This window comes from Leptinotarsa decemlineata, unplaced genomic scaffold (assembly GCF_025532065.1).
Source record: "Leptinotarsa decemlineata unplaced genomic scaffold, Ldec_3_MD MMD2_tig00000505_RagTag_RagTag, whole genome shotgun sequence".
Taxonomy (NCBI): domain Eukaryota; kingdom Metazoa; phylum Arthropoda; class Insecta; order Coleoptera; family Chrysomelidae; genus Leptinotarsa; species Leptinotarsa decemlineata.
The window spans coordinates 16,818,112-16,833,632 of record NW_027412549.1 but is presented as its reverse complement, the minus strand read 5'-3'; the positions used below and the strand labels follow the sequence as shown (position 1 = coordinate 16,833,632).

The 15,521-nt window shown below is 37.4% G+C and overlaps 1 protein-coding gene across 1 annotated transcript; it reads left to right on the top strand.

The window, feature by feature from the left end:
- The first annotated feature begins 1,513 nt into the window (after nucleotides 1-1,513).
- Nucleotides 1,514-15,521, top strand: LOC141481823 (uncharacterized). The gene is made up of 3 exons (XM_074174082.1): nucleotides 1,514-1,619; nucleotides 4,400-4,729; nucleotides 15,196-15,521. Exons 1-3 carry the CDS (start codon nucleotides 1,608-1,610, stop codon nucleotides 15,421-15,423), a joined length of 570 nt encoding a protein of 189 aa, XP_074030183.1. The 5' UTR covers nucleotides 1,514-1,607; the 3' UTR covers nucleotides 15,424-15,521.

Below are 15,521 nucleotides of genomic sequence, written 5' to 3'. Positions count from 1 at the left end.
AGACAAGTATCGATATCGAAAAAACCGGGTGACCAACCTCGATCTTTATGAATAAAATTATATTTTTTGTTAATTATCGCAATGGCAGTTATTACACCCCGCTGGATACGGGAATGACAGGATCACTTGTGGTTCTGTTATTCCCTAACTGAATGGCATCCTAACGATGGCCTAATCCTAAGGTATGTGTATCCTAGCCGAGAGGATGAATGACTCTGAGCCTATCAGCTGTCTCTACACAACCTTCGAGTTACCGGGCGCCCTCTCGTCGTAGCATCGCCTTGTCACGGTAATGCGGGGCTCTGCCGTGATTGACCTTCTTTCCCTAGCTACTCGTGGGACTTTTTTGGACAGCGTAAACTTAAAAAATTCTTTCTGACGCTGAGTCTATAGAGGAGATGGATTTCGAGCCTACAACTCCAATTGACCTCCCTGTAAACTTAGATCAGGAGCGAGTCTACAGAGGAGATGGATATCGAGTTTATGACTCCAACTGACCTCCCTGTTAATTTAGTTCAGGAGCGAGAGCTTCCCCAACTCCCCAGCTCTTGATCCAATAACTGAACCTTGAAAAAACGGTTCGGTGGTGCAGCCAGGAAACGACAGAGTCGTCTCCTCAAGAGCAGGGTACCTTATAAAACCGCCTTGTACCAAATTCTTGAGCGGCATACGCATAATCTGTCTCAGGTGGGGGAACAAACCCCCCCCATGAGCAGGTCAACAAAACCAGAAGCGACAAAGCCCTGCACGGCTGAATCTAAGGAATAGTCAGGTGTAGCTGACGTGCAAAAAACCTCATATGGGAAGGTTGTCGTGAGTATCAAGATGGGATTCTTGCAACTTGACTATCCGACTACCTCATTAACAGAGCATATACTTTGTGCCCCGCTGGGGACCGAATTAGGTCTTTAGAGTTCGGTAGAGCCGTACTCTTGCCATCTGACCTGAAAGACCACTCTCCATACAAACTAATCGGCTTCGTTAAGAACCTGGTTTATTTGGCCGAGTGTGAATAGGTGTGAGCCACAATGAACCCTTGCGGGTTGCGGTGGACAGTCGAATAGACCCACTAACCTAACTTAGTAATGACCTGAAGAAGCAAAAATAAAAATCGATGACCGGTCATAATATTCCGATAAAAATTATCTACTTTTTCATGTCACTGATGAATAGAATGATGAAATTAACTCGAAATAGTTCTGAGAATTTGGAACAGATGGTCTATCTAATGAACCATTGAATGATGTATCAAAATTCAAGTGGATAAACACCATTATTTCCATAATATAATAGATAGTGTGAGAATCGTAAACTGCATCCTAAGCAAAAGTCAATTGCAAATAATTGAGTTAGATAATCTTCTCATACACAATGTAACCATTTCGTCAAAAAATTAGTTCAGAAGACTCCCATTGAATAATTCCCATCATTTTGAATCAGAGTTGACAGACTTACCCAACCTTTTGGGTCTTAATTATTGGATGATTTGAAAAAACCTGCAATAATGTCTTGGGTGATGGGAATCTTCGAGGATGATTCTCTGAAGTATAAAAGAATCAGTCTTGGTTCTTGATGTACAGTTATTCACAAGTGACTAGAGTGCAAATATGTTTACAAAGGTGGGTTGTTGGATTTGTGATATTTCTATGAAGTAAAAACAAAATAATTTCATAGTGCAGTGCAATTTGCGTTAGTGTTTACTGATGTAATTAGGATATTGTGAATAGTGGGCTTTGTAAAATCTCCAAAAATTTTGTGATATATTTTCAAGGAATAAATTGGATCTTTCGTAGATATAACCAAAGAAAAACAAATGTTTTCTTGCCGACGTTTCAAATTTAATTAAATTCCTCATCAGTGCTCTGAGAAAATGAATTTTCACCAATATACAAAACTTATACGATTATTTTCGTTAGGACAACAAGAGGATTATTCGGAATTATTGGGGTTCTTGTTGAATACTCTTCGTAAGCAAAACAATGGCAAAACCAATTCTCCTGACTGCTCTGGATTGAATGATTCCGTACAGTCCATCTCGTCTTCTGTTTGTAAATCTTTGGCTGGAAAAATCCTCACTTGTTTACTTTGTAGTAAATGTTCAAGAGGTAGCGAAAACTCATGTGAATTTCTGCAACTTCATTTAGCTTTTCCTAATATGACTAATAATCAGTCCGTGCAAAAGTTATTGTTAAATCATCTGAAAATGGAATTTTTAACAGGTGATGATCGACTGTATTGCCAAACATGTGCCAAACTAACTACTGTTATAAGGAAATAAGTATAGCTGAGGCACCAGTCATTCTAATAATAACACTGATGATCTCCAAATAAGAGTCAATCTCTGACGGAAGCAAGAATGTCTTTGGAAGGTTCGAAATAGATGAACATTTTAATCTAGCAGACCACTATTATAATATTTATGTAGTCATTGTTCACTGTGGTTCTGGCGTTGAATTTGGTTATTATTACGCCTTGGTCAAAGACGAAACGAACTGATTTAAGTTTGACGATAGTCGTATCACGAAATGTTCTGGCGATGCATTGAATCCGTTGGAGCCTCTGGAGACACCCTACATTTTGTTTCACAAGAGTGAACATTGGACATTGGTAGATCAAGATCTTCAGATGATGTGGTGCTGCAGGTTTTTTCGGGTTTTCCTGCAGCTGAAAAAGCAAATGCGCCATTGGAATCAACGAAGTCGCCCCGGAGCGCCAGTTAATTTTTATTGTTGTTTTTATTTATATCGAGTGTTTAATCCAGTACAAAATATGAATAAATATCAATTTTCAATTGAAATACCATAAAGTAGTTTTTTATTGTTGAAAAAATAACCATTTTAAAAACCATCAGACATATTAGATACACAATAAAAAATAAAAAACATTAAAACAATCAAATTTTCGAGACAACACCAACACAAAACGACATGAAACAAACAAATGGCTTCAACTGTTATTCTGATAAGATGATGTATGTTTTTAACAATTACAGAAAAAAACATTTGAATAGGGGCAAATTATTTAGATGAGTTGGGTGCTTAAAAAATTTAAATATGCAGTATTAAGGTCATCAGCATCCCTACTAGTGTTAATACTATCACATTTGAATATATGTATCATTTCTCTCTAAGTCTTTTGGATCAAAAATATGGTTGAACATCTAGAATATTTGGACGATCAAAATAAAATATGTGTCTACATTATTCTTCACGTTCAAACGAAGACTTTAGGGTTTTTTTTTATTCTTGTTCTTAGAATCTCTCATGTGTTCTGAAATTCGTGTTTTGAAATAGAGTCCGGATTGACCCACATAGCTTTTGTGACAGCTTCCACAGTTCAATTTGTACACTTTATTGGATTGGTTGTCTTTTAGTGTACACATTGAACTATAAAAGCACTTACGGATGCTATGTTGATCAAACACGAGTTTCGGGACAGATGAAATTGAATATGAAAAATCCAGAACCCTCGTTGAACATATTTTGGACATATTTTTTTATTTTGATCATCCAATCCAATTCTAGATGTTCAACCGCATTTATCAAAAAGACTTTTGAGCAAAATGCTACTTATTTTCAAATACGATAGTGTTAACACTAGATGGGATGTTGATGGCTTCAATACTACATATTTTAATTTAATGAGTAAAATATCGTGATCATTTCATTTTTTTCTTTCTGACACCACCTGATCACAATCACAGATGAAGCCATTCGTGTGTTTCATGTCGATTTGTATTGATGTTGTATAGAAAATGTGGTTATTTCAATTTTTTTTATTTTTTATTATGTATCTTATACGTCTGATGGTTTTTAAAATAGTTATTTTTCTAACACGAACAAACTACTTTTCGGTGAGTAATTCAATTAGAAAATCAACATTTTTTTTGAAATTGAAACGATAATAATCGTATAAGTTTTTTGGGAGGTATATTTATGAAAATTCATTGTCACAAAGCCCTGAGGAAGATTTACTTGAATTCGAAGCACAATTAAAATTGATTCTGTTACCCAACAATTATTGGATCAACTGGACTAGTTAACGAACTTAATAGTTTTTTATAAGTATTCACTTCTCATGACATTCATTAGTTAAAATTATTGGGCAAAAATACAGGAGTGTGTTCAAGAAAATTACTTCTTTGCCAACTTCAGTTGAGTCAATCATTGCTCTAGTTGTAAAAAATATCGATGCTGTACCATTTTCACAAGTCGCACACTCCTTTCAAGTAGAGACATTCTAACCTCTCTTGTCATTTCTGCTCACAACAGAATTTTTTGAAGAATTCGGACATTCACCTTTGCGGAAAGAAACGGACTGATATTTTCTATTTTTGTTATTATGGAATAGAGGATTCAGATCTCGAACCACAATTTCTTACCACTGTCATATATTTCAGATTGTCACAGTTTCCACCATTATCTACACTGTTTGTGCAGGATATATCAATAATAGCCCACATGATTATCATGGTTATGGAAACAGTCACTTTGGAGGGAACGGTGTAGCAAATAATGTTGAAAGAGGTACCATTTCTTCTACCTTTTATAGAACAATCCACGATTCATCGAGTCAAGGAAGATATAATCGTAATCAACCAACTGGTGTTGATTCTTATGTCAATACATATCATCGTAGAAATGTAGACAACCACGGAAGTTATGGACATGGTGAAAGCAGCTATCAAAGTGGATATTTCGGAGATTACGATGAAAGTCAAAACTACAATGTGAGTAAGCAGCAAAACGTTTGTACGTTTCATATTTTTTTTTTTTATCAAAATATAAGCAGTATTAGATGTTTCCCATATTTCAAGAGTCAACTAGCTTGCATTTGTTTCTCATCTGATAATTCACTAGCATCGAAGGGTTGGATTAGTCACTTGTACTCATAACTTTTGCCATAATTTGAATAATTGTTCACCGAAACTTACTCCTGAAGTAATTAACAGAGCAACTACTTTCCTCCATAACTTTTGCTATTTGGTTGTTCATTTCAATGAGCTTACTTGAAACTGTAATATTTTAGTGAATACTCATTCAATGCGATAAAAATGAAAGCCATTTGAATCAGTGCACTTTCGCTAACGTAACACATGTCGAATAATTTTATCAGCATAAAAATTGGGTGTTCGGGATTCGATGAAGTCGAAAAAGGCCGTTTTTGCTTGGTCCTGACTGGTGAAGGTTCTACTGGTGAGAGTTTTCGAAATGCTTGAAAAAGTTATAGTTGCCGGTGAGAAATCTGGGGAGTGCGGAGGGTGAGGCAGAACTTCGACCCTCAATTTGTTTAATTTTCATGAGAACATGAGGAAAACACAAACCGCGGAAATGGAATTAATTACTGGTCTGACCCCTCTGGACCTGTATGTTGAGGAAGTTGCGTTAATGACCATGTTGCGATTGCGCACGGCTGGTGTAAAACTCGAAGTAAAAATGGGTCAATTGAGGCTGAGCCTATGGCGAGAAGTGCTTATTGCGCAACCACTGCTGTAGGCAACCAGGGATGCACTTGAACCCAGGTTTGTGTTCAGTGAACCCTGCAAAATAGAAATAGAACAGAACATAGAGTCAGATGCTCCGAATGCAATACAGACGGCTCAAAAACCAAAGAATGCTCAGGATGTGGAGTGCACTCCAGATCACTAAGCCTAAGGATTGAGTGAGGAACGGGAAAAAATACCAGCGTGGTTCTAACAGAACTGGCTGGTATATCAATCGCCACAAAAGAAATAACCAGGAAAGGGATTTCTGGCAAAAACATAACAATCTGCACTGATAGCAGGCATGCCCTATTAGTCTTGAACAAACAACGTGTTACCTCAGTGCTAGTACTAGAGTGCCACCAAGATTTAGCCAAAGCTTCGGTAGATAATAACATCCTGAGGTGGATTGAAGGGCAAGAGAGGAGTGAAGGTAATCGCATTGCCGATTCTTCAGGCAAGGAAGTGGCTGGACTAGGAATTTTAGGACCTAGTGTCTCCTACGCCCTGATGACTTCGACAGTTGCGGAACTTGTCAAATGTCACACCTATGCCTAATCCTTGAAGAGATGGAATGAAATCTACGAATGCAATCTTGCCAGGATCACCCTTGGCGACCCTGGGAAGCTGGCACCGAAGAAATATCTGACGAAGACCAGAAAAAATATATGCCTAACTGCAGGATTTCTGACTGGCAACTGTCAACTGAGGAAACGCTTACACAATATAGAGCTAATGGACACACCACTATGCAGGATATATGAAGAAGAAACTGTCAGGCATGTCCTATGCGAATGTCCGGAGTTATCGTCAATAAGAGAGTGTGTGTTCGGCTAGTCTTGGCAGTGGACAGTGACCTGTCCACCTTCCTGGAAAGGACAGGATGGACGGTGACCCAGGAGGACAACCGCTTGGGAGGAGGTACAATGGGTCACATGTGACCTGAGTGCTGTGGGCCTACACTCACCCTCCCTACTTCACAGATACAGATTGTGGAACGTGTGGACGAGCGTTGTGATGGAGCAAGATCGGACCAGTGCCGGCTGCTGCTGATGCAATTTTCGGTACATTTCCCCAAGATGGGATTCTGCTGTGATGGTTTAGTCCGGGTGCAGAAAGTTATAATAAATGACACCAGCCGCTGACCACCATACAGTAACCATGGCCTTTCTTTGGTGGGTTTTCGCCTTCGGGAAATGCCAGGGTAGCGCATCGGTGACCACACACTATCCTGAATGTCTCCTGTTGTAGAGGATCCACTTTTCATCATACGTGACGATCTGGTGCAAAAAAAGATCGTTTTGGTTGCGCAAACGCAAAGAAGAGCGGACTTCGAAGCTTGACAATCTTTGTCGATTGTTCATATCATGGGGCACCCACTTTTTGAGCTTTCTTATGTCTCCAATATGTTTTAAACCTTCAAAAACCGCATGAGAAGTGACGTTCAGTTTTTTCACAATCTCATGCACCGTTTGTGTGAGGTTAATCCCCACCAGGACACTCTAATCCCCGTCCTGGATTATTGTAGGTCGACCACTTCGGGGCTCATCTTCGGAGCTGATATCTCCGGTATTCAAGTTCGCAAACCAACGTCAAACAGTGCGTTCATTAACACTATCATTGCCAAATGCTTTGGGTCATTTTGGCAGCGTTTTGGTTCAATTTGAATTCTTAGAGAAACATTGGCCGGAAATCACTCAACGACAACACAAGCTGAATAGGGACATAACATCAAAACTTGGAAAAAAGCGAACAGCAGCAATTTATAGAGTACACAATTCTTTATCAATCAGTATAGAAGCATACCACGACACCCACACCACGAAATATGGATCTACCAAAACACCTGAAATCAAAACGGACGAAATCTAATATAATAATAATAATAATCGTCATCATTCATCGACATAATATAAAAAAAAATGGAATACAAAAATTTAGAACAATAATTAAGGGTCAATGAAAAGGTGAAGTATCAGCCTAGGCTGCTTTTCAACTCAACCTAGCAAAAAAAAATAAAGGTGAATCATAGAAGACTATAAAAATACAAGTATATAAAATCAAAAATACTTATTTCCAGAACAATTTATACTCGTGTGAGTATGAAATATAAAAATACAAATCAAATAAAAATAAAATTTTCAAATAATAATTTAAATATAAAAAAGTAATAATTTAACTCTAAATATGAATATAAATATGTGCCTAAATTCTTGTAAAATATTTTCACCTTAGTAAACACTTATCAACATTCATTTATAACCCTAGCGTAAACAATAATCATATACACGACCGTATGACAAGCAACTCTATAGTGACTGAAGTAAGATTTTAAATTTTTTCTTGAAATTGTATAAAGAGAAGTTCCAAAACTCCTTGGGAAAAGTGTTATAGAGAATTTAGGTGCAGCATATGAAAAAGGACGTTGGTACAGTGCAGTTGTGTTCACCCTATTGAGGTTTTTGAACATAGTCAGTTTATTGAGGAAATACGTAGGTTCGCCTGACGTTATAACTTTGTGTGTCAAGGTAAGTAAATGGAGTTTTCGACAGTTATCCAATTTGAGCCATCCTGTTTCTTTTAAATTTCATACTAATATGTTGAAATTTACGTATTCCATGAGAAAAACGATTTTTTTGTAGTCTAGCTGCATCAGCCTGTAGAAGTGCTGGACCATAAATACTGTCGCAATATGATAATTCAGATATCACCAGCGATTCGCACAACTCGAGTTTCATTTTAGTAGATAGCAAATCACGACTAGGATACAGCTGTCTCAGAATATTGAACGAGCTCTGACAGAGATAGCTGATGTGCTTGGTAAATCTTAGGTCAACATCAAACCAAATACTTAGATTTTTTATTTCACTTACAAAGGTTAACGGCATACCTGCTAACCTGATTTGAAAATTTTGTGTTAGCTGTTCACGTTTTGATTTCGTTTCGAGAAGTATAGCTACTGATTTCGAAGGGTCAAGTGTGAGATTATGTGCGGTTGAGATATTGTATAAAGATGTTAAGTCTTCAATTTGAGAAGTTGCTGAAAGGATTGAATTGCTCGTAAAGTCTAGGTATAATTGAGTATCATTGGCATAGTGGTGGATAGTACAAAACTTCAGACACTCATGAAAATCCGAGATATAGATGGAAAAAAGAATAGCTCCCAAGATTGATCCTTGAGGCACTCCGTAATTCACTATTTGGGCATGAACCTACTACTACCGACTGACATCGTTCCGATAAATAGTTACGAATGAGCCCACAAGCTTCCTGAGAAAAACCGTAGTATAGATGTTTATCACACAAAACATTACGATCAATAGTATCGAACGCCTTACTATAGTCTAGTAGAATCAGGTAAACTAGTTGGCCTTTATCAATTGAAGTGAGAATGTCATCGGTGATATTTGATGAAGCTGTAGTAGTGCTATGAGATTTTCGGAAACCAGATTGAACCGAAGTTATAATATTATTTGTTTCAACAAAATGACATATTTGATCTTTCAAGATTAGCTCAAACACCTTAGATAGAATCGTGCTTATCACGAGTGTTCTAAAATCCATGCCGAGTTGAGGACTACAGACCACAAAAATGTTTATCGCAGAAACGAAGGAAGGAATTGATATGAACTCTGTTCTTTTATAGACATCCTCAATTGTCATTCATTGTTGTCTTCGAAAAATTCTTGATACTTGTTAAAACTGTTCCTTACACTGATTTCGGATATGCATTAAGGAACATAGGCAAATGGAAAATGTGTACAACAAACTTAGGCTTTTCTCATTCTCTCTTCATTGTAGAAATATTTTATGGTACAATTCATGTAAAGAATTTTATACAAGAAGTATTTACCGGAGGCGTATTTTTTTCAACGTTTCATTCTACCACATATAACATGGAAATCAAATGTTACTAATTAGCGTTATCATTGGTTATATTATATCATAATAGAAGTGCTTTCACCAATGTCATTAATCAATATCAACCGCAACCTACGACGCGACGATACGATTTAATTTATTGATACGGATATTCACCTCTCGAGCTTACCGTATCAAGCTCATAAATTATCATTTTGTTACCAACGGAATTCACATTCACCGCTAACCATTTAGTTAGATGTGTAATCGGAATACCGAATGGTTTTACGGACTATTTTTTATTCAGTAGCTATATAAAATTTGTCTCGCACTGTCAACTTACTGGACGATTCAATTTGAAACTTGAACTTTTGTTGCTTCCAACGCACCAGGAACGAAAAAGCTCAAAAGTAACTCGAAAAAATATTACTTTTGATGCACCGTTTGGAACCTTTGGTGTAGTAATGAATATTACTAGAGTTTTTTCCCAACACCAAATCGTTATTTTTAACACCTCCACACGTGTTTCGATCACCAAGTGATCATCTTCAAAGAGGAAGATTAATCTTGTCGATTTTGTCGACCTTGGTGATCGAAACACATATCGAGGTGTCAAAAATAACGATTTGGTGTTGGGAAAAAACTCCAGTAATATTCAAAAATCTTAGTTTTGAAATCCAAATATTTGGATTTATGGGAAATTGGATCACAGAGTTTTATTTCATTTGTTGAATAGGCCTTATGAATTTTTTCGCTGGAAAATTCTCAGACCGTTGTCTAGTCTTCAACTGTTTCGTCATTGTTATGCACTGAGGATGATCAAGAATGGTACCAAGGTTACTGCACTCAGCATGGTTTTAACTTTAACAACGGTTTTGAGCAGTTTTGCTTCGAATTCCTCATCTTACCAGTCCAATAACGGGGTGAATCATCCTATCCGTGTTTACTCAGAAGAAGATAGTAGTGACAAACGTAGTTGCAACAATAGATCGGTGATACATTCTTCAATTAAAACTCTTGGGTTCAATGGTTTAAAAAATCTTGGAAACACCTGTTTCATGAACAGTATATTCCAATGTTTATCAAACACGGGATGGTTGCTGGAATACCTAAAAAGGATGCATACATGAAAGATATCAATACTAGTATTTCTAGTATGAAAGGTGTTTTAATCAAATCGTCCGCAGAAGTTATCAAGGAATTATGGTTAACATAGTCTATTTCAAAAATCAGATTCAAAGATTTGCCCCTCGATACATGGGTTCTGCCCATCAAGACGCCCACGAATTCCTTTGATATCTTTTACAAGGTTCACATGAGGACCTCAACAAAATTACTGAGAAACCTGAACCGATCTTAAGTGAGATTGACGAAAAATTGAGCGATAACGGAAAAGCACAAGAGTCCTGGCAGAGATATTTGAATATGAACAACTCCAAGATTGTAGACTATTTCGTTGGTCAATTAAAATCCACTATGAAGTGCACACACTGTGGACACTCATCAGTAACCTTTGATCCTTTCTGGTATTTGTCCCTTCCCATAACACAAAGATCTGGCCAAGTGAGTTTGTCACATTGCTTGGATTCTTTCACAAGAGAGGAAACTCTGGATGGAGATGAAAAACCATTATGTTCGAAGTGCAAGCAAAGGAGGAAATGTACAAAGTCCTTATCAATCTATAAGTTTCCCCGTATTTTAGTAATTCATTTGATAAGATTCTCTCCGACGGAAAGGTTCACAGGCAAATTGAATGTTTTCATTGACTTTTCTTCAGATGGATTAGATATGAGCAGTTATGCAGCAGACAATGTGGCTCCTTGTCATTATAATCTATATGCACTTTCAAATCACAGTGGGACTACTTACAACGGACATTACACAGCATATTGCAGACACCCATATAGTGGCACATGGCATGAATACAACGATTCACACGTGTTTCCAATTTTGCCAAAATAAATTGTGAGCAATGAGGCATATGTCCTCTTTTATGAACAGGAGGGAACGAAGCAGCACCTTTGATGTGATTTTATTTCTTCTTTCTTTTTTTATAATCTTAGTTCTTTAAATTGATTTGTATTTCTAGTTGTGTCACGATTAAACTTCCTAAGAAGTGGAAAAAAAAATTCATATCTCAGTTGAGCTTGGAATAGGAAAATTTCCATTTGTTGCTTATTCAATAGGCAACATTGTATACTATCATTTATCGAGTATAGTTTGGGATCTCTGGATCTGTAGAGTAGGGAGGGTGAGTGTAAGCATACAGTACTTATGCCACATGTGACCCATTGTAGATCCTCCCGAGGAGTTGTCCTCCTAGGTCGTCGTCCATCCTGTCCTTTCCAGGAAGGTGGACAGGTCGCTGGGAGACATCTCCTTTATATCGGCAGGTGTAGGCCAAGACTCGCCGAACACACACTCTCTTATTGACGATTACTCCGGGCACTCACACAGGACATGCCTGACAGTCTCATCCTCCTGTTCACGCATCTTGCATAGAGGTGTGTCCACTAGCCCCATATTATGGAGATGTTTCCTTAGTTTACAGTGGCCAGTCAGAAATCCTACTGTTAGGCGTAGATTTTTCCTAGTCATTGCCAGATATTTCTTCGGCGCCAGCTTCAAAGGGACGCCCAAGGTGATTCGGTTTCGTCCCATTTCTTCAAGGATTGAGCATGGGTGTAACATTTGACTAGTTCCGCAATTGTCGGAGTCATCAGGCCGTAGGTGTCACTGGGCCAGCCCAGTCCAGTCCAGCCCCTTCCTTGGCTGAAGAGTCGGCAATGCGATTACCTTTACTCCTGTCGTGCCCTTTAACACACCTCAGGATAATGTTATTATCTACCGAGGCTTCGGCTAAATCTTGGTGACACTCTAGTACCAGCCCTGAGATTATACGTTGTCTGTTCAAGGCTAATAGGGCTTGTCTGCTGTCAGTGCAGGTTGTTATGTTTTTGCCAGAAATTTCATTCTTGGTTATTTTTTTTGTGGCAATTGAGATACCAGCCAGTTCTGTTTGGACCACGCTGGTATTTCTTCCCATTCCCCACTCAATGTTTAGGCTTAGTGATCTGGAGTACACTCCACACCCTGAGCCTTCTTTGGTTTTTGAGCCGTCTGTATAAATACGTATTGCATCTGTATCATCTGACTCTATGTTTTGCTCAATTTTTATTTAGTAGGGTTCATTAAACACAAACCTGAGTTCAATTGCATCGCTTGTTGCCTGCAGCAGAGGTAGCGTAGTAAGCGCTTCTCGCCACAGGCCCAGTCTCATTTGACCCATTCCTACTTCGAGGTTTACACCAGCCGTGCGCAATCGTGCCATGGCCATTAACGCAACCTCCTTAACGTACAAATCAAAAGGGGTCAGACCCGTGATAATTTCCATTGCCGCGGTTGGTGTTGTTTTCATGGCTTCTGTGATGTTTAAACAAGCCAGTCGCTGTATTTGGTATAATATTCGGATGGCCGTTGCTTGTAGAACTTTTGGTCCCCATGCAATGGCTCCATACGTTAACATAGGTCTTATTATTGCAGTGTAGATCCAGGTGACCACACGGGGTGAAAGACCCCATGCGCGTCCCACTCGACATTGCTCATAAGCTACGTATGCTTTTTAGGTTCTAACGAGTATTGATGTGTCATAGTATCACTAAAAATATTGTTCTCTTAACAATAACTCAAAAAGTTTTTCCACCGATTTTTATAAAACTAGGAGTGTTTTTTAGCAGTGACAAGATAATTGTTTTGCCACTTTTTTTCTTCAAGGTTGATATTCTCATCAGATTGAACAAATGATAAAAAGTGTCTAGAGACAAGATTTCAAACAAATGCACTAAATTGGAAAAATAATTCCTTTTTTTGTTTGTTTTAGGTCATTCTGTAACATATTCAAAATATTCTGTGAAGTTACTGAAATTATTATTCGTTATCTTTCATGAAAAGAAGCCCCTTGTTACTGCCAAAAAACACAGCAAGTTTTATCAAAATCGGTGAAAAAACTTTTGAGTTGTTATTCAAAGAACAACATACATTCTCTCTCTCTCTCTCTCTCTTTTCATCAATAAATGATATTATTATTATTAAAAACGAAGCAAGTTGGGACACACGTATATACGAATTTTTTTCCTTGAAATATAAGTGATCATCTCTCGAAATCAATGACATCATTTGAGATACACCCTGTATTTTTAGGCATCCAAATGGATTCACGCAAATTCAAAAACAACTTTCAAATAATTATAGTAGTGTTATTATTCATGAAATGAAAAGAATACGCTTAATCTCAGTCAAACACATATTTGCACTCTCTTGAATCGTCATGACTTCAAAGTCAAATTCAAAATATGTTTCATTGTCCAAATAATAATTTAAAAAAAAAACAAAATATCACATATCAGCTATCGCTGATTCAAATCAATTCAGGTATACACCTTTTATTCCATACTGTTGTAGTTTCCGAAGCAGTGTACCTATCATGACTAAAACAGTCCAACGTCTGAAATATGTCATAGTAGAAGTAGCTGCATTTGTTTTATAGACTGAAAAAAATTCATTATGTGCGTTTTCTTACTCTGGAATCTAAAGTTTTATTTGTTTAATATTTGGTTTTCCTCGAGAAAATCCACTAGTCCTCTTTCGACTGGTTTTTTTTTAATTTTTACAAGTGTTGTTATTGAAGTCATAGGTCGAAAGTTGGAAGAGATAGCACCTTTATGAAGAGGAACCACAGTAGAGGTTTTGAGAAAATTTGGAAAACTACTACTGGTAAAGTATTGTCTGACAGATTTTCGAAAATATTCAAGATATTGTCAATTCCTGAAGTGTGTTTGTATTTTATCTTCCTAAAGACCGCTTTCAATTCTGAGAGGTTTGTGTCATCAATAATAAAATTATCTGCCATACTAATATCAATTGAATTATTTAATGGATCACAGGGAATGTGGATATTCTCAGTTAGTTTTTCTCCAACCAGGCAAAAATAGTTATTTAAAATGATGATAATGAAGTGTCTAATTTTTGAGATACTATACCCTTTCCCCTAAGATCATTAATTATCTTCCACGTATCTCTTTACTTAGTGTTTGCTTTGTTTATTCTGTTAGTATAATAGAGAAATTTTGCTGTTTTGTTTTGTTGCAAACTTTCTAATGTATTGTTAGGAACGAAGATTTCTTGCAGACACCTTTATATACTGTGTTATTCACTCTTTATCATCATTATTTTTCTATTCATTTTTGTATTGAAAAATGGTCAAACAATAACAACAACATGCTATAGTATTCTTGAAAAGGATCTTCAGATAGTGAAATTTGACTCCAGTCTTTCGAAAGGCACATATCGTAAAACTAATTATGATTTGTAGCACAGCTATTTGTAGCACATAGCTACCGGTCGGTCGGTAGCCAGGTGGTTCGACGTGGGTGCTTTGTTTACTCATTCGAATTGACTGCCGTGTTGGTCGGTAGTTCAAGCCCTAGTCTGAAAGATCGATTTTCACTTGCTATCGTCCAACCCGTGTTAGAAATCACACGTTAAAAGGTAATACCTCGTTAATCCTTAGCTCGCACAAGTTTCGACTTCTGAGGGTTGTCGTTCGTAGCGGTTCGACAGCTGGTTAACGAAAAAACATTTTTTTTAACAGTACAGTCTTTCACTTTGGTGACTCAGTGAGGAAACTTTGAATGTGGGTCATCATTCTCGAATGTATTCCAATATTACAATGAAACAACACGAACAGTTCCATAGTTCGGAATAGCCTGTATACGAAATGAATTGCACTGTTGGGTTGATAAATTGAATAAAGAACTGTGATAAGCTAATATCGTGTGTCTCTGTCTTTTCAGGATCCACCGAAATATGAATTTAAATATGGGATAGAAGACCCTCATACCGGTGACGCAAAAACTCAATACGAAGTCAGAGATGGAGACGTAGTGAAAGGACAATACTCCTTGGTGGAAGCTGATGGGTCTATCCGTACAGTAGAATACACTTCTGATCCACAACACGGTTTCCGAGCTGTTGTACACAAATCTGGACAAGAATCTGTGGCCTACGGACACAACGATTGAGTCTTCTATTATTCTAGATTCTAATTATCAAATAGCCGCTGTACATAGTTCATATTTTGTATTTTTGTACACAATTGTATTAAACAGAAGAATATTCA

What these genes read in the sequence shown, in the direction of transcription:
- LOC141481823 (XM_074174082.1), top strand. An exon ending in ATGAAAGTCAAAACTACAAT is followed by an intron (nt 4,730 to 15,195) that starts GTGAGTAAGCAG and finishes CTGTCTTTTCAG; the next exon opens with GATCCACCGAAATATGAATT.